Raw genomic sequence first — 17,998 nt, 5'->3', positions numbered from 1 at the left:
AGTGGAAGACCTTGTTGTTATTCTTTAGCCAGTGCTGTTCACAACATCAGATAGGTGAAATTCCCTGATTTCATGATTATCTAAAGTTCTTTCTACAAACATGCTGATTACAGGCAAAAACTTGTGTACATAGCAGAGAAGATGAGGTAGGGGAGTATGTGGAGGAGGACATGTTTCTTGGAGATTTGGGAATTTACTTCTTAAGAAGTTTTAAGAAAGGTTTGCTAGCCATGCTTGCCTTCACATGAACCTTTGAAACTTCTCACTTAGTATGGGCAAGCATGCCTGAAAGCAAAAAGAAATGGATGAGAGGTTTTCTGTTACTGGCTAGAGTTGATGTGAATACTATTTCTCCATCCTAACGGAGGAGTATAAAAAGCGCAGTCCTAGGCAGGCTGACTGGGAAGTGCCCTCCTGAGGGGCACAGGTGGAGATTGGCCCGAGTACCAGCTTCTGCAGCCATTGCAGCCTTGTTCATACAAGAAAATCTGACCTGGGACCTAGATGGGGCTGTTTTCCCTTCTTCTCATATGGAACTGGTCTCTTCTAAAATTAAGACATCTTCAGAGAAGTGTTAGATGATTCTTTTGTGTTTCATCAGTGTTAAACTGACTTGTTTACAGCAGCATGTCAGCAAATGGTGTCTGCTGGGGATTTGTACTAAGGCTTTTGGTGGTAACTGCTGTGTGAACACCTTATTAAATGCCTGCCTGAACCCGTTTCCTGAATAAGATAAAGTTTGTACCTGTGACTTGTAAAACTATCCCAAGAAAATGTTCCTCTGCACCCCCAAAATAAACATGTTTTAGTTAGTTAGAGGACACTGGTGCCTTCTTTGCAATGCGTATTTCTGGAGGCTTTTCAAAACGAGGGCTAACATCGCAATGCTGTGTTACATGCCCAGCTGGGATCCCGAGAGCTGTCTCATCCCCCGTGTCATGTGAGCCCTTCAGCTCTGCTCTGCAGCATTCTGCGCCACAAATTTTCACCCAAGTGATAGACTAGTCTGTATTTACATCCTGTTTTTCCTTGTTTCCCATGATTGTCCTCCTACTGTTGCAGACAACCTTGGGTGATTTAACCACAGTGCTACCAGCTATGACAGTAGTTTGTGTGTTTCTGAGATACTGCTCCTGAAATGTTGAGATTATGCAGGAATTTTGCTTTCAGTAAAATAAGTAAATGATCTCAATACAAAACATACAGTGTTCTTTCCATAACTGCAAATGTGACCAAGTACCTTAAATGTGACCCTTAGAGAAATGAAAAGGCAAATGGAAATTTTAAGTATGTTAAAACAAACCTCATAATTTTTTGAGGCCACCGTGACTGTTTTTCAATACCTGACCACAGCATTCCACTGTTTTGAGTGGAAAGGGTACTCAAAGCCTTTCTGTACCCTTCTTTTGCCAGCCGATGTTTCAGGGTGCCTTTCTCAGAAGAGATGGCTGGCAGTGGAGGCAGGTGTCCCACTGCCTGGAGTGACAGGGAGCCAATGTGAAAAGCACTAATTAAGTACCTGTACTGTCAGTTCTCCTGGGATCGGCACGAAGTCATAGTAGTGACATACGTGCACTGCGCATTTAAATAGAACCTCAGTGGTCTTTAAGTGCTGTTTCCAGCAGCTTGCGTGGGCTCTGCTGCGGGCAATGCAATAGTCTGAACCTTCTGGGTGCCGCACTCGCGTCCCGCTCTGTGCGCGGCCCTGCCCGTTTCCGCCCGCACTCCAGAGCCGGCCGGGCCTGCGCCGCCCGCACCTGGCGCCGCCGCTGGAGGGAGGCGGCAGCTGCCGGCCCGGCGCCGGCTCCCGGTGGGGCCGCTCCACGCACCGCCGGGCGGGAGCGGGGGGGACCCCGCCTGCCCGTCGCTCCGCCAGCCGGCGCCGGCGGGCGGGGAGCGCGGGACCCGCGGGCGGAGGAGCGGCGAGCTGCCGCGGCGCCACCCCTGCGCGGGCGCGAATGGTCGCTGCCGGGGCGGGGCGGGGCGGGGCGGTGCCCCGCGGAGCAGCCGCACGGTAAAGTTGCCGTCGGTCCGAGTTGAGTCTTGTCGCCTTTCTCCTTCCTTCCTCCCTCTTTCTCTGCCTCCCCGGAGCCGTCGGGGGCGCTGCCCTTCCCTCCGCCGTGTATTATGGCCCTGAGTTTTTAGGAGTCCGAAGGCAGGAAAATGGATATGCCGGACCCAAATTTTTGGATGGTCCTTTCCAACTTCACGCTGCCCCACCTGCGGAGCGGCAGCCGCCTCCGCCGGACGCAGAGGTAAGGCGGGGGACGGTGGGCTGCCGGCTGCGGCCAGGTGAGCGGCGCCGGCACGGGCCGCTGGGCTTCCTGCTCCCCGGGCGGGCGGCAGCAGAAAGCCCGGGGGCTCGGACTCGAGAGTCGCGGCCTCTCGGCTTCTCCTGGTCTCGGACTGCGAGACTCTCCTTGCGAGTCCGTTCGCGTTCTCCTAGTTTGGTATTTTTTAAACTAGGCTGTGCGTGTTACTTTGCTTTCTTTTAGAAGATATTCTCTTGTTCCTCCTGCTCTTCCCTCCCGCCGCCCCCCTCCCCCCCCCCCCTTTTTTTTTTTCCTAAAGACGCTTTCAGCTTGGTCTGAAATATTTGACCTTTTATCCGGAGCAGATATACTTTATATGGACAACTCAGGATAGCCTACTTTGTTCGGTGTTCTTAAAGAGACAGGTTTGTGCAACTACTTTTTTAGACCGGCTGGCTGACTTTTGTTAATACAGGAATGGCCTTTTTAGTTCTGCAGCGTTTTTATTACTGTCAGAAAGGGAAAAAGGTTTGGAAATAGTAAATGCTAAGTAAAAGTTAGAGTTGTGCCATCAACGGACAGAACACTGGCAAGCTTTGATGTCTTGGTAATTTTTTGTGCTCTGGTATCCCTTGGAGTTAAGTATATGCCTTTATCACGAGGAGTAGCAAAAGTTTATGGAAGTTCGTGACTTTGTTCACTAGTACCCCATATGCCATTTTGAGACGTGCAAGTTGTGATGTTAGATTATTGTGTGCTTCTGTGTGTGAAACTACTTTTGAGTATTAGCTTATGTATTCTCCTTCTGGCTGAAAAGCTGGCACAATGCAAGCAGAATAGAGGCATAGCAGAGGTGGCGATTCCTAAGCTTTAAGCATTTATGTACTGGTATTTTTCAAAAGGAAAAAAATGTCTGTCTGTTGAATAGCAGAAAGTTAAAATAAGAAAATCAAGTGGCCTGTTTCATATAAATGCAAAGTTCTTCCTTCAGTGTATATCTGTTCTTTATGTGTTTAACTTGGGGTAGCTAAGTGCTGAGTTACTTTATAATTAGTTATGATCCCTCTCTTGTAAATAGTTTTTTTTTTTTACTCTTTTGTGGCATCAGATGAGTGTCCAATAGGCCCTTACGCATTTTTCTGCTGCAAATGTATCTGTTTAAAGAGGGGAACATATTGGGGCTTTTTCAAATCGTCTTCACTTTTCCTACTCAAGTAGGTTTGCACCTATGTGAAGACCTAAAAATACCTTTTATTAACTGTATGGCTGCATGACAGGTTAAGGAGAGAGATTTGGTATACTTCCCAAGAAGCATGAAATACATGTGTACTACTTCTTTTTTGTTTTGTTTTTAATGTTTGGATGCCTTCCTGCTTTTCAAACACCTTTAATACTACACTGGGTTTGTTGAAATATTTGAAAGAATTTTTAAAGCAGCATTGAATACTGTCCTAGTATATAACATATCTAGTGTATCAGTGAACAGTACATGCCATATATGCAGTTATATACCCTCCTTTCTCAGACTGGTTCTGTCGTCTGGATGGGGGAGCTCAGTGTCTACTGCATTGCCACCTCCAGGGGAAGGCTGACTAGCCCATTTCTTCAGCTCCCTTCTTAAAGGTGGACCTGTCCCTGTACCCCTATACTCATAATTCATCTAGTAATGTAAATGACAGATCCCAGAGTGATAAAACTGTCTGAAGAAATAAAAACAATATGGACAGTGCAGATTCTCTGAGTTCTGCTGTAGAAATGGGCTTGGGTTAATTAAAGTACCAACTGGGTCTGCACGTTCTGAGCTGTATCTTTATCTGGACTATCTTCACAGACTCACAGTCAGCCATAGACCCAACCGTTACATGAAAAGACTAGAATGATAGCTGCTTATTTGCAGCAGGATGCCTACCCTTTCTCAAAGAGCACTGCTGGGTACTGGTTATAGCTTTCCAGGCATTTTAGAGGACCAAAGAGTAGGCTATGAGTAGGCTTGAAGGCAGTCTAGTTCCTGTGATCTGAATCTCCTGTCTGTGGTTAAGTGAAAGTTTTGGGTACACTGATTGAAGAGGTTTTTTTCATGATAGTAACCCTGCCCATGAAACTGTTGTCCAGCTAATGACAAGCCTTGGTGCTTTTTGAAAACTTTACAAGGGATGTTCGTTGATCTTTCTGGTTGTATCCATGGTCGGCTTTGGGACTCCTTGCCAGTGTGAGAACATTAATTTTATGTTTTGGTTTGGCATTTTTGCCTCTTAGGTCTGTTTCTATTGCCTGTACTACCAGGATTCTTGTGGCCTGCTAGGCGCTATCCTTTCTATGAGCACTATCCTACTTTCTTGACGCTTGGGATAATGAGAATTGTCTGCTAGTACTTAGAATCTTCTTTTGTTGTACAGATATACTTGGTGTAGGCATTTAATTCTCTTTGCTGAAGTTCTAAGAAGTAAAGAATGAAAACATAGTCTAGTCTCCTTCAGGTTGCAGTGTTCAGCCTGGCAGCTAAGTTATAAAATGAACATAAAACTTAGTTTATGGTCTTATTTGCTGACTGAAGTCTCTCACTAAGATTTTTTTTTTCCTTCCATTTTCCAACAGTAGATTTAGCTGAATTTCAACTGCAGCAACTTTTTCTGGAAGTGATAACCTGAACAGGAAATATCCCAGCCTGACTTTCAAGTCATGGAGTGGGTTTTCAGGACTGGTGGGTAGAGAAATTCTTATCAATTGTATATTGGAGGCATTTAGTATTCAAATCACTGAGCCTGTAAGTGACATGGATTACACAGTGTGCTTTTACAGAGAAGAAACATGTATACCACCATGTGTTAACTTCTTTTTCTATTGCTTATAGGTGTGTGGACCCTTCATAGTGCTTACTTTAAGGTTCCTGCCTGAAATAGCATTGTTTGGAGTAGAGAACTAGAGAGTATGTGTATACACTTACTTATATAGATCAATGTGCAGATTCACGTATGGATGGATGTGTGCACACAGTTTTTTCATATGGAAAAATCACTAAATACTTTCTGCTTCATTATATGCTATGTATTTAGCTCTCTTCTGCCACTTTCTTCTGTCTCTGATCTTTTCTGTGTATCTTTTACAAAACCGACAAGCCAGTGAGTCTTTTTTGTGCGTGTGCATTTTCGCCTGCTTCTTTGTGTTAGTTGCACTGAAACAATGTTATTGCAATCATTCTTTGCTTGAGTCAGAGTTTTTTTGGTTTTTTGGGTTTTTTGGGGTTTTTTTTTTTTTTTCCAAAGGCATGGAATTATGAATGCCTGTCCAATTGCTTCTCAGCCAAAGTAGACTCCTGGATGATTTGTGTTGAAACTTCATGTTATTTGTGTACAGTCACTGAAGTGATATTGAGACTTTCCTGATATGGGATTAAAATATTCATCAATCATAAAGTAATAATTCATACATTCTAACAGTTCATAACCATTTCTGAAACATTAAAAACAAAGGAAAATTATAACTTTTATTGGAAACTCAGAGAATAGAGTTGTCAAACTTTGCTGTAGTTTTATTACTCTTGGGACAGCATGTTTCCTGGAAAATACTGAGCAGGCTTTTTGAACCTCTCCAAATTGCTAGTTTGAGTGGATGCAGTGATTTTAAAGTTTTCATGTAAACTCTCGCTATTGGTTCTTGTAGAGATCTTGTTTTTTTTTTCTTTTGTCAACATAGTGTTATGTGTAAGTATATTATAAATGGATTGTTTCATTTAATAATAGGCATTAAAGGCGATCCTGTTGGTGACATAAGAAAACCAAGCACACCTATTAACGTAAAAGCAGCCACAGAAATGAAGTGTAATTGTGTTGATGCCAGCTGAATCTGTCAGTGCTCCAACTTGAGTTATTTTACTTTTGTTACATAGGAATGAACATCAGTTAAAAGTTAAAAAAGGATTGCTTTTTGCTCTATTTGTTTTATTTTTAATGTATGTTATGGAGTGTGGTCATTTGAAGAACTTTACCTATTTATTCACCTAAAAATTCCTATATGCAAGAGAGAAGGAGGTATTATCCTAATAGATGTTGAAGAAGTTTAGAGAGAAGATAGTTGTTCCAAAACTGGGGGGAATAAGAAATATGTTCATGCAGGCTATCCATGCTTTCAAAACACATTGTCACTGACTATGTTTTGTTAGAAGTTAGTCTGTTGGGACTACTGATCCCACTGCTTTCTGTGCTACGTAGTGAAACGTTAATGTATCTTGGTAATTGTATTTCCTTTCATTCACAGTAAGGGCTGTGTGTTAGGGGGATAGTCTTTCAATCTCACCGTCAAAGTGAATGTGTTGTTTTTATTCTGGTTGGTTTACTTGGCCTGTATTTTTGTTCAAGCAATTAATGTATTTCAAGTTCTGCTTACAATCTGAATGTTGGCAACAATCGGTTTTCTCCAATGAGCCATCATTGTTTCTTAGCTTCAGCCAGACTGGTGAGGATTCATCTGGTCACATTCCTGTTTTTTGCTTAGTTTTCACTCTGAAAAAATCCTATTTTGTTAGAATTTAGTTGAGATCTTTACGATTTGACCAAAGGATCTTACTGTAGAAAACTTGAGGAAAGCTGAAATAAGAGCAAAATAAAAAAGAAGCTTAGGAAAGTGCTGGAATATGCTGAAAGAAGCTCTAATTTTTGTCTGCTGTTACACAGAAGGAGACGGTCTTTGTCTTTCTTACCCAGGGAGTCAAAAGGATGATAGTCCAGAGTCCCTTCATGAGCTGTGGTAGTGGGGTCACATCACATGATGTGGGCACATTGCACAGATTCAGTCCTCCCACTCCATTTGAATTTGGCTTACATAGGCTATTAATGTTCTACAGAGCCATTACAGTTCTTGCTGTATTAGAAGTTAACTGATCCTTCTAAAAAAGTAATTTTTAAGCACACTGGAGTTCACTCATGCAGTGGTTAATACTTGCCTCTTCTGCTGCACCTCTGTCAGAGAGCTCCAAGCTTCAGGTAGCAGTAAGCTGTGTACCTACTTGTATGGCTGTGCGTACCGATTGTTGGGCTTGCCTCTGGTAGTTCTTTGTAAAAGCTGGAAAAGTTGGTCAGATAAGCAGATTTTAGGGTACGTTCCCTGTGAATTTGTTACACATTCAGTGTGCAGGCCTTGCAAAGTGGGAAACATCAGTGGTAATGATTTGGTTAGTTATGAGACATGAAATAATTCAATATTTTGAGCCACTGTGTTTAGAATATGAAGATACTGCTAATTGGTTTAGGTTGAACATTTTTAATGAAGCTTGCTAAATGCGTCACACTAGTAGTGGTGTAAAACTGTTTAATGTTGCTTGTGGTTCTTCTGTGTGAATTGCCTCATTATCTGTACGTTGGAGGCCCGGATCATGATGCCACATTACATGTCGTTAGAAAACAGTTTAGTAAGAGGTAGACTTTTTGGAAGGAACACTGTGATGGCACCAGGACACATGCATCTGTATTTCCCAAACTGACGGAAAACAGAAAGTTCACTTATCTTTGATTCAGCCTTATTCAGCAGGTGTTGTACATTCAGTGACTGCTCCTGGATTTTCTCCTGGGAACCTTTCAGAGGATTTTTGCCTCTGAACCTTCACAAATTCACTAACTGCAGTAATTGTGACATTTTAAAGCCCCCCCTTTCCCCCCCAAGAATATATAACATTAATACATAAAATTGTGCCTAGGCATAATATGCAAGTGTCGTATATTTGACTCTGAATTTCATCTGATGTAGGGGTCTACTGCATAACACTGTGCATGGTTACTTGACTTGATTTTTTCATGTGACTTAAATGTACACTGGTAGAGACGTATAAGGAGAATCACTCACACTTAATATACTTTGCATTTTTCTGTCAATTTCTGAGACCACATAATTCTCAGCACTAATGTTTCAGTCCTTTTTTTTTTGTTGTTGTTGCAGTAGTTATTCTATATACTGTTGCTACATAATAGTATTAGTTAGATCTACTTCAGTAGACTTCCACCTGAACAAAGGAGAGATATAAAAAAAAAAAAATGAACAAAAAACCCTACTTCCAGTGCAGCCTTAAATCTCATGGTAGGTCAGTTCTGTGGTTTTATTTAAAATGCTCAAACCAAATCGAATAGTAGTAAATGAGAGAACTCCTTTTGGCATGGTTCCCAGTAAATATAAACGTATCTCAGTTACTATAAACCAGAACAATTCCCAGGTTGATCTACCCAGTAGAGTGACTTCAGAACTACAAAAACTGTGTGTTACTGATATTTCTGCCACTGACAGATGAGTGTAAAAGTATTGAGGTCATGCCAGAATAAATGTATCAGCTTTCTCGCCTTTTATTTCAGTTAGCAGTGGTCTTACCTAAATGATTGTTCAGGAATAAGGAAAACTGTCATGCTCTATTGTTCTTGAAATACTATATATAATAAGTATTGTAAGTGGAATCTGTTATTCCCATGAAATACTGGCATGTTCAGTTTGGTGATTAGAAAGTAAAAACTGCTGCAATTTCCTTAACCCACCCGTTCTTTTTTTCTGCATATACAGTAATCATGTAGATGTTCTAGCATGCAGCAGCCTGCTTTTGATCTCTATCATTTGGCTTTAACCTAGTTTTCAAATCGTACACTTAAGAAAAATAGTTAAAAGGTTACCCAGTAGTGGGTCTCTTTTCTTTTCCCCCCTCATAAAAATGTTGAAGATGATGTCAAATGAGGCACTGCTTACTGTTAGGAAAATGGCTATTTATACATGATCAAAGTGTCTGTCTTTTCTAGCTACACTGGTTTAAAACATAGTTATTAACATCCAAATAAATTATGGGGAAATCAAGCATACATATATTCAGTTTTATTTTAGAAAATTAGTTTATGTAAATGTTTTCATGTAAGCAATTTTAAAAATCTCTGTTAATGCTGGGTAGAGTAAAGTAGCGCTATGTAAAGCCAAGGGTCTTGATTATTGAAGAAATACCATTCCTAATGCTGCTTAATTTGCTGGAACAAATAATAGTGCAAAGTGTTACACACTGAAATAATTTAGTTCAATAAAAATTTGTATACCCTCAATGCTCTTCGTGCTTGATTGTAGTATTGTATTGCAGAGTTTAAAAAAACATTCTTTTTCTCAAGGCAGTAAGGTGGTTGTAAAAGACACTCTTTCTTTTGTGTGTGTCATTACGGGAACACGTCAGTCTGAAACTTTTTTATGTGTTTGACAAAATTCCTGGTTTTTGTTTCCACAGACTTCCATGAATGTGAACTTACAGAGGAATGGTACCAATATTTTTTTTTCATGTGTATCAGTATATATGTATACCCTGTACAGACTGTAAATAAATACACAAACAAAAGGGTACACAGGCATTTATATACATAAATACTCAAGCAGTAGCTGTAAAATAATACTTGTTGAGAAGCTGAATGAGATTGCTGCTAGGAGGTTAGTTCAACAGTCAGAAAAACTTATTTTTCTTAGTTGTGCTTTATTCAAAGGCACATCTAGGCAGAAATAGGATAGAAGCCTCTCCATCTATGAGGGTATTTATGCTGTTTGTAGTGTGCATTCATAGTATAGCTTTTCAAAATTCCCAAAGTGCAGCCATTTACAATCTTGTTTCTGGAAAATGTGGCTTGTCTCCCCAAATTGAACAAGACTCTTGTTCTAGCACTGATAGAAGCTGGCTTATTTCTTTGAATTTTTCGAACGTGACTAATTCAAACTAGTATAGCGTTTACATTATGAAATACCATGATACCTATCTCTTTTTCCCTTAAGAAAGAGGGGAAGGATTCTCTTTATAGTAACTTTTTTTGTGTGCATGTAGAGGTAATTCTATGAATATCAGTTTCATCTGGAGCTCAGCTTGAGAGGGCTAATAAATTAGAAGTTACTTTGTTTGAATGCTGGTACTTGTTATCTGTGATTGTTTTAAGTAGCACTGAAGATGTTCATAACTGTAATGCTAGTGGAGGATGGACTTTTCCTTATTTTCCCTGGCTGTTTTCCTGCATGCATTTGGGAACACTGTGTAGTCAGTCTTCCCTCTTTGGCTGCTGGGCCCCCATCCTGTTCGAGATTTAGCACAGCTTCTGAACAGAATCCTACTTCTCACAAGAAATAGATTTGCACGTGTTGATTACAGTCCATGCTGACTGAGAGAAGGCAAAAATCTTTATCAGAATTTTTAGTTGATAAATATATCTTTACAAATTTAACACAGTTCAAACATAAGCATAATAATCCAGTCCTTGATGAAACAGAAGTTAGATACTGATGATAAGAATAAATCAGACTTATGTTTCTACCAACAGATGCCTTAGTGTTTACCAGATTTTGTTGTCAGGACAGTTTTCATAATGTAAATCAACACATAGCTTTTTTTTTATTCCCTGGAAGGAGGATGCATAAACGTTAACTCATTCGTCTGACAGTGCTGTTCAGTGAGAAGTCATAATTAAGTAATATCCTTTGTGATAATAATGTTAACCCTCTCAGAGTTAACTAATAAAAAGTAGATTGTGTACATTTGTTTTACAAATATGCTTTTTCAGTGAGTCTAGGCCTGTCTAGCTTGTTCTTACTCATGGGTATGTCAAGGGAATTTCCATAAGTGCTGTAATAGTAGAAGTAAAGGCAGTCAGACAAGTCCAATATGCTCTGTTCACCTTGTCTATGAACACCCCACGCAAAAGGATGATTATGTCGTTCACTGTACCATCAAGTTTTACCAGAACATCTTCCTTTTGCTTCCCCCACATAATGGACAAAGAAAATATGTAACACACTTTATAAGTAAGCTTGTATTTTTATTTTTTTTTTCTTACCTGAGGCTTGGTGATTTGGCTTCTTCCCTGGCCCTTCTGCCATGTTTTGATAATTGAACTGTTGTGTTTGGAGGCATCTGCTCCCCATCTGTGACCTATGACTAATGAGAGAACATGAGTTCTGTTGGGAAATACACTTTTATGTAGTTTTTTTTTACGTACTGCTTGATTGTCTCTCCCATGTGCTATTCTGTCTTGCCAAATGTCAAAATATTATCATCTTTTGCAAGGCTTCTATTTCTATTGGTGGAAAAAATTTCAAAACCAAAAAATGAAACATCTTCCTGTTTTGGTTTGTTTGTTTGTTTTTTTCCAGGTTTGAAAATTAAGTTTCTTCACATTTTTTTTTATGTGTCTTCCTCAGATCCCAAAACAACGAACTGTTTTGTTTTGGTTTTTTTCCCCTTTCTGTAAAGGAGATGTTTTAGGGGAAATACAAGACATACTAGAGTATATGAATATACTAGGTTATTTTATTAAATATGCAAATCGTTTGTGTGGGTCAGACCTAACCATTCAGCATTATCTATAAATTAATACCTTTTAGCCATCATGTGTTTCCTTCTTCTGATTCATAAATTACAAGGCAAGAAGAAACCAGTAGGATCACCTACTCTGACAGTCTACAGGAAACAAGACACAGAGTAATAGTGTTAGAGATTTAGTAACTTGTCCCTCCCAGTCAAGGCAATGTGTATATTTAATTATTGACAAGTTTGAGAGAATCTTAAAGGTTTACAGCTGTTCTGGTGGTAAACTTTCTTTTGATTCTTGTTGTTCCTTAAGGGAGCTGTGTTTTACCAGTACTAATTTATTGCTGATCCTGTTGTCTCTCCCACTAACCTTAGTAATGGCCTCGAAGACATTGGTCCAGTCTTCTTACAAACGTAAAAAAATGTTCTGTATGTTCTTTGGGACTTTGACTGCCTAAATCCAGTCCAAGGGTCAACAGATGGATATTAATAGAAAGAAACAATCTGAAGAGAGGCCCAAAGGGGGCTGTCTGTGTTTGCTGCCTTGGTTGGTATGTAAAAATGAATTTTCCCTTCAAGTCATACTGAGGGAATAATAACATTGTGTTTTCTAAAAGGCACCTGCCCCAGAAAGCTTGCCTACGGGCCAACAGCATGGTGTGGCTTCTGTGCATGCTGGGAGCGCTTGGCCCAGGTCCCTGTGGGAGCGTTAAACCTGTGTAGGTGGGAGGAGGACATGGGTGGGGGGAGTTGTGTGCTGCTTTTCTCTCTTGGATGGGCCAGACTGTCTAAAAAGATGGAAGTGCGTGGGAGTTGTATGAAGGAACATGTCCTACTGAGCTGCTGTTGGAAGACTGCAGTGCAGTGGGAGGCAAAAGTATACTGTTGGTCTTGTTTATGTAGACTCTAAGAAATGATCTGTAGAGCTGCTCCCAGGTTTTATCTTGTAAGTAATAGTTGGATCATTCCAAAACATAGTAGAGGAATGAAGTAAAGCGTATGCAGTATGGACAATCAGAAGATCAAGGTCCAGGAGCTAGAGCATCATATGTGGCAGGAACACCCAGTGTATGCTAGAAATCCAGCACCCTAATGAAACAAGATGTTGCTGAACATAGTTTTAGTACAGGGGTAGTATATGCATGTAGAATATTAGAATATCTGCCAAGTTTTAGATTATTTGAAGTTACATTCTAAGCATCATTATGTTTTTAAACAAAGGTGTTGCTATTCTAAAAAAAATTATGCATATTAAATATGCATGTAACAGAAGACACAAAATTATGAAAGTCATTGTAATTACCCTATTTTATGGAAGAGGTCATATGGAAAAAAAAAAAATTTTTTAGTTATGGACATGGTCAGTGTCAGGAGGGATAGAAGTTTGAGAACGGGCTCAGTGTTCTGCGTTACACAGTGGCCTCTTTGGAGGCACAGTAGCAACGCACATAACGCTGCACAGCCAAAAGCAAAGATGGAGACACAGTTTTCGTTCCGGTTTTCGTACGTGTTTACAAATATTTCACATGAACAGTTTGTGCTGTAAAAAAAAAAAAAAAATATTTTTTCTTCTCTGTAAACTTTGTGTTTTTACAAAACCACTTTTCTTATGGGTACCAACATTCCGTAAACATAAAAGTCATAAACCATGAGTGCATGACTTCATTTATCACTAGACAATAGCCATCCTGAGGGCAAAGGCAGCAAATATTATCAACATAACTATTCAAGATAAGTGAAAGCAACTAAGTATAGGACTTCCACTTCAAATACAATGGAAATCCAAGTAGTTAAAATACAATACTTTATAATACGATTTGGAAGAAATGTGGTGCTTTATGTTCTTAGGATAAGAAGTGTGCAGTATCAGATTTTTGTTTTTAAGGCATTTGGGTTTTAATTTTCATTATTTTATGAGAACAACTCCCGTTAATCTGCTGATTTCTGCATTTATTAGGCAGTGGATTCTTATAAGTCCTGTCAAAAGTGAGGGCTACTGTTGCCTCATAAAAAAATTTTACAGAACATGGGTGATGGATGTGGAAGGTGAATTTACTTCTGGCTTTGTGGCATGGCTATGACTATAACAAGACTGAAGTAGATTTTGGACCAGTCTCACATTTTTTTTTCTTGAATCCTCTGACAGTGGTGTTCACAAGGCATAAGACATTTTCCAAACAAAATCAAAGACTGCAGAAATGGTGGTTTTATCTTTTCTGCCATCACATCTTCAGGCATACTTCTGCTGTGATGCAAATAGAAACCTTAAATTAGCTAATGGGGTAATGGGCCGGATGAGTAGTGAGATGATTACTCTTCCTGATGGCCAAAAATTGTAGCGCACACACCCTTTTCTGTCACCTTACTTCATCCACACCCTATTCTAACCTGTTGGAGATGTTTGTCTCATCTACATGTTATGCCTCGGTTTTTGGACTGTGTAAGCTCTTTCCAGCAGAGGCTGTCATTTGCCGTGTTCATATGATGTCTAGAACAATGAGGACTCATAACACTATTGTGTATGTAAGAGTAATAATGCTTCTCACCACTTCTTTTGCATATTGGACCAAGTGGTTTTGTTCTTTAGAGTATAAAATGTGGGGTTTTCTCACAGACGGAAGACAGTTTTTTCTGTAGAAGTCTTTGAACAAAGCTGACTTACTCCAGTTTTTCAGAGTTTCTGCAAATTGACTCTGCTGCAGCCTAAAGGAGGAGGGTTACAGTCTGAAATCACTGTACAGTTTTGAACACACCAAAAGAAATTAATATGCAATCATTATGTAGTTTTAGATAAATCTAGGGTAAGAGCATCTAAAATAAATTATCATTTATTCCAAAGAGTTTTTCAGCCAGGAAGGACCATCGTATTTACCTGTGGTGGCATAGTTAGTTAGTTTCATAGATAGGAATATCAAATGGCTGTAGGGACATAGACAGGAGTACCTACAATTTTCTGTTTTCATATGTTGTCCTAGAAGAAAAAAGATGTGTAGAAAACAAAAGCTGCAGATTATTTTTTCACATACTTGCTGCTTTTTAATACTGGAAAATGTGCAACATCATTAAGGTACTTGGTGAGTTTAGTGGTTCACAAGATTTTCAAGCAAGTATAATTGATGATTAATTTCAGTTGATTTGATTCGTTTGAAGTAAGCTGGAAGGCACCTTACTGTAACACTCTCAAGATGATAGTTTTGCTTAAGGCGTATTGGAATTTTTTTCCCTTCCCTTTTCCCAACACACTGAATATATGTAATGGCAATATTGAACTATACAGAGCACTCTTTTTAGTGAAAGTATTTGTATGTATCTTGAGGGTATGATTTAGTTTCTTGAATGTGAAAATCTGACTTCTAATCTGTATTGTGGCCTCATGCTACCTGTTTGCCTCAACAAGATCAGTGAACTTCCATGCTTCTCTTTGTATACCCAGTGGGATAACCTTCTGAAGAGGTTATCAGTATAATTTACCTACTATTTATTCTTGGCCTGCAATTTGATAAGAATTTCATTTGTTAAACTGGATAATTATGTATTCCTAAATTTAATCTCAAAACATCCTCATTGCACTTAATTGTCAGTGATGTTCTCTTGAATGATAGAATTGTGTATACTCAGTATGTAACAGACCTCGTTTTGTTAGTTTGGGTAGCTTTCAGTAGCTTGATTCCATTAAAAGACATGTTAGTTTTAAATGAAGCTTTGGTAGAGAAAAGCTTAAGGTAACCAGGGGTTTGTTTAATACAAATACGTTGTCAAAATGATTAAACCTTTCATTTAATTAGCTTGTTGAGATCTTGAAGTGCAACCCAAGACTGAAGAAAGCACCTTCAGTTGATCTGGGTTTCTGAATGTTTGGTCATTTTTTTCACAAGTGCATGCTTGACTACCCTTACACTTACCAAAAGCAGTGATCTCTAATGATCTCACGTGGTCGGCAGCCCAAATTCATCTGCAAAACAGCACTGTGCCCTGCAGCACCATACTGGGGTGTGTGCTTAGCTCTGAGTCAGATCATCATCATTTCCTGCAGCAGCTAGTTAGCCTAATGCTGTGTAGCCGGAGATGTGACAAAATCGCAGCACGAGGTGATATGGCTGCAGGCATTTTGACTATTAAATCTAGACTTGTAATGTATATGACGTGTACTTTTGTATCACATTGCAGCGTGATTCTTGTCTCCACCACCTGTGAATTACATGTTTCTACTTTTCTACAGTGATAAAGTGTGCTGGGAGATGTTAGTGAATTGGAAGACGAGAATTTGTCAGTTGGAGAGAGTGACTACATTGTCTATTTTAAAGATACGGCTAATACAACATACTGAATAGTCAGAATTTAGAAGCAGAATATTATTTTCTGGAATTATTACCATAACTTGTTTTTAGAGCTCTGAATGGGTGATGTTTCACTGGCTATCTGTCATATCAAGCCTATAAGTATCAGTAATGTAATGTTTAGTTCAGCTTCAGTCTTACAGAAACTCTTGGGAGTTTAGCGAATTTTTCCAAAGAATTCTGAAGCGGCTATTTCTCGAAGAATATAAAGAAATAAAGAATCTATGTCAATCAGTAAACAGCCTCCACAACCGTGTGAGATCTAATGGAACACTTTGGAAGGAAGAGATGATCAAATTACATTGCTATTTCACCAGATTGTGGGAGGAAATATGAATTGTTGAATGCCGGTTTACCAATTAGAGTCTTGGAGGTTTTTTTTTATTGGTCACTTTTAAAAATTTGTCATTACTTTCCTGTATCAGCTAAATTTATGCTAGTCACAATGAAGCAAGAGATCATACATCCCCATAAAAACAAGTCAGAGCGCTGTAATAAATTTTAGCTAGGTTGGAAAAACAATCAGTCACTTTTTAATTGGTCACACACCCATATGTACATCAAACTAGTTGTCCAGCCCTTCTAAATTGTGTGCTACCATTATCTGCAGAGACTTTCTCGAGGTTTTGAAAGACTGAAAAATCGTTTTGATTTAATGTTTAGTTATGCATTTGTAGAAGGGAGACTATTAAAAAGCATGTGATTATGTTAACATTGATTTATGTGAATGTGTTTCATTGTTTAATTTACATCTTCAAAGGTAAAAATCTGTTTATATGGGTAGTGGCAATTTTTGCAGTTACGAATTGAAGAAAGTATAATCCCAACAACTGTCTCTACTCTTTTATATTCAAGACGTCTGGGGAAATGGCTTTTGCTGACATATTTTGTCTTTCAGATATATGCCTACATTTGGCTTTCAAGCTGAATGTAGTTTGTTTGAGGTGGTTGTAATGATTATTTGAAAAGCTGAGCTATAGCTTATGTTAATAGAAAGTCTAATGTTTGATTAAACTGAACCAAATTAGAGGTTTGGGGCCTCTATTTTGCAAAATCCATGAAATTAGGGATTAATGTTCAAGCTCTCAGCATGTCCTTCCTTGCTGCTGAGATGGTTAGAAGATCACAGAATGCTATGTGTTGTAGTTCCTCTTCATTACATCAAACGGATAGTACGTGGAAGTTGTGCCAAAGCAAGTTTTCAGTGGAGCAGAGTAGTCGTGTTAAAACTACTGGATTCATCTTAAACTGTAGATTCAGCTTTTGGTTCTCTTCATCTGTGCTGCTTAAGATGACTGGTAATCTGCAAGACTGCTTTCTGTGGTGGAATCAGTGATGTGAATCTCAGAATGATAATGAAGATGGTGTAACTTTGTGGCACTTCAGCATACTGAAATGTGTGGGTAGTCTTGGTATTAGCTTGTCCACATTAAAAGTTAATTGCTAGCGTAGTAGTATGTCTTAGGGAATTTGAGGAATGTGATGTGGTGGTATTTCAAGTTGAGGAAAGGGGGAAATTTACTCATCATGGATTGCATGGTACTGTTTTAATGACAATTTGAGTGTTTCTTAGGTCTAAATCCAGCATAAGTCATAGGCACAAATTCTAATTCAAAACAGTTGCGATCCATGGAATCAAAAAATGTGAGATTTTTTCTAATTTTTCTTGTACTACATTGTTCATGTCTGAGATTGGTTTTTGTGTAATTAACAGTTTATAAGCAATGAAGACTTATGTAAAATGGCTTTTTGTAGGAGAGTTACGTCTCCATTGCCAAAATCGTTTTTGAACTTCCAAGAAAATCACCAAATGACAAAGCAAAAAAAAACCCAAAACCAGTAACAACAAGACCCTACTCTCAAATACTGAAAACTTGTGAGTTCTTGAGTCATTGTATGAATCCAGAATCTAGTGCTTGAAGAATAGCTGCACATACTACATCATATAGTTACAACAGTTGACAACATGCTCACTTTGATTTCCTCTCCTTTGGTTTGCCTGCAATCCTGCCTATATTGGAGCAGATGTTGTTTAAACTGTTAAGTGTTAACATGGATGTATACCATCTTGTGTTGCATAGTTTGACAGGCATTATTTCCTGTAGCATCTCACGTTGCTC

The 17,998-nt window shown here is 39.1% G+C and overlaps 1 protein-coding gene across 7 annotated transcripts in view; it reads left to right on the top strand.

The window, feature by feature from the left end:
* MAST4 (microtubule associated serine/threonine kinase family member 4) overlaps positions 1–17,998 on the top strand; it is a 237,554-nt gene that overhangs the window by 128,554 nt on the left and 91,002 nt on the right. Inside the window, exons 1-2 of one of the 7 annotated variants that reach the window (XM_054186835.1) lie at positions 2,172–2,255; positions 4,848–4,953. The exons of 4 other annotated variants lie outside the window; for them this stretch is intronic. Coding sequence is in view for 2 of the 3 variants with exons in the window: in XM_054186831.1 (XP_054042806.1) it covers positions 2,164–2,255 (92 nt within the window). In the remaining variant the exon portion in view is untranslated. Of the gene's footprint in view, positions 1–1,992; positions 2,256–4,847; positions 4,954–17,998 lie in introns of those variants that run through there. 2 more of the 7 variants (XM_054186831.1, XM_054186833.1) reach the window with 2 other exon arrangements.

Source organism: Rissa tridactyla, chromosome Z, assembly GCF_028500815.1.
Source record: "Rissa tridactyla isolate bRisTri1 chromosome Z, bRisTri1.patW.cur.20221130, whole genome shotgun sequence".
In the NCBI taxonomy this organism is placed as follows: Eukaryota; Metazoa; Chordata; class Aves; order Charadriiformes; family Laridae; genus Rissa; species Rissa tridactyla.
Note: the sequence above shows the minus strand (reverse complement) of the source record. Positions and strands in the feature narration are given on the sequence as shown.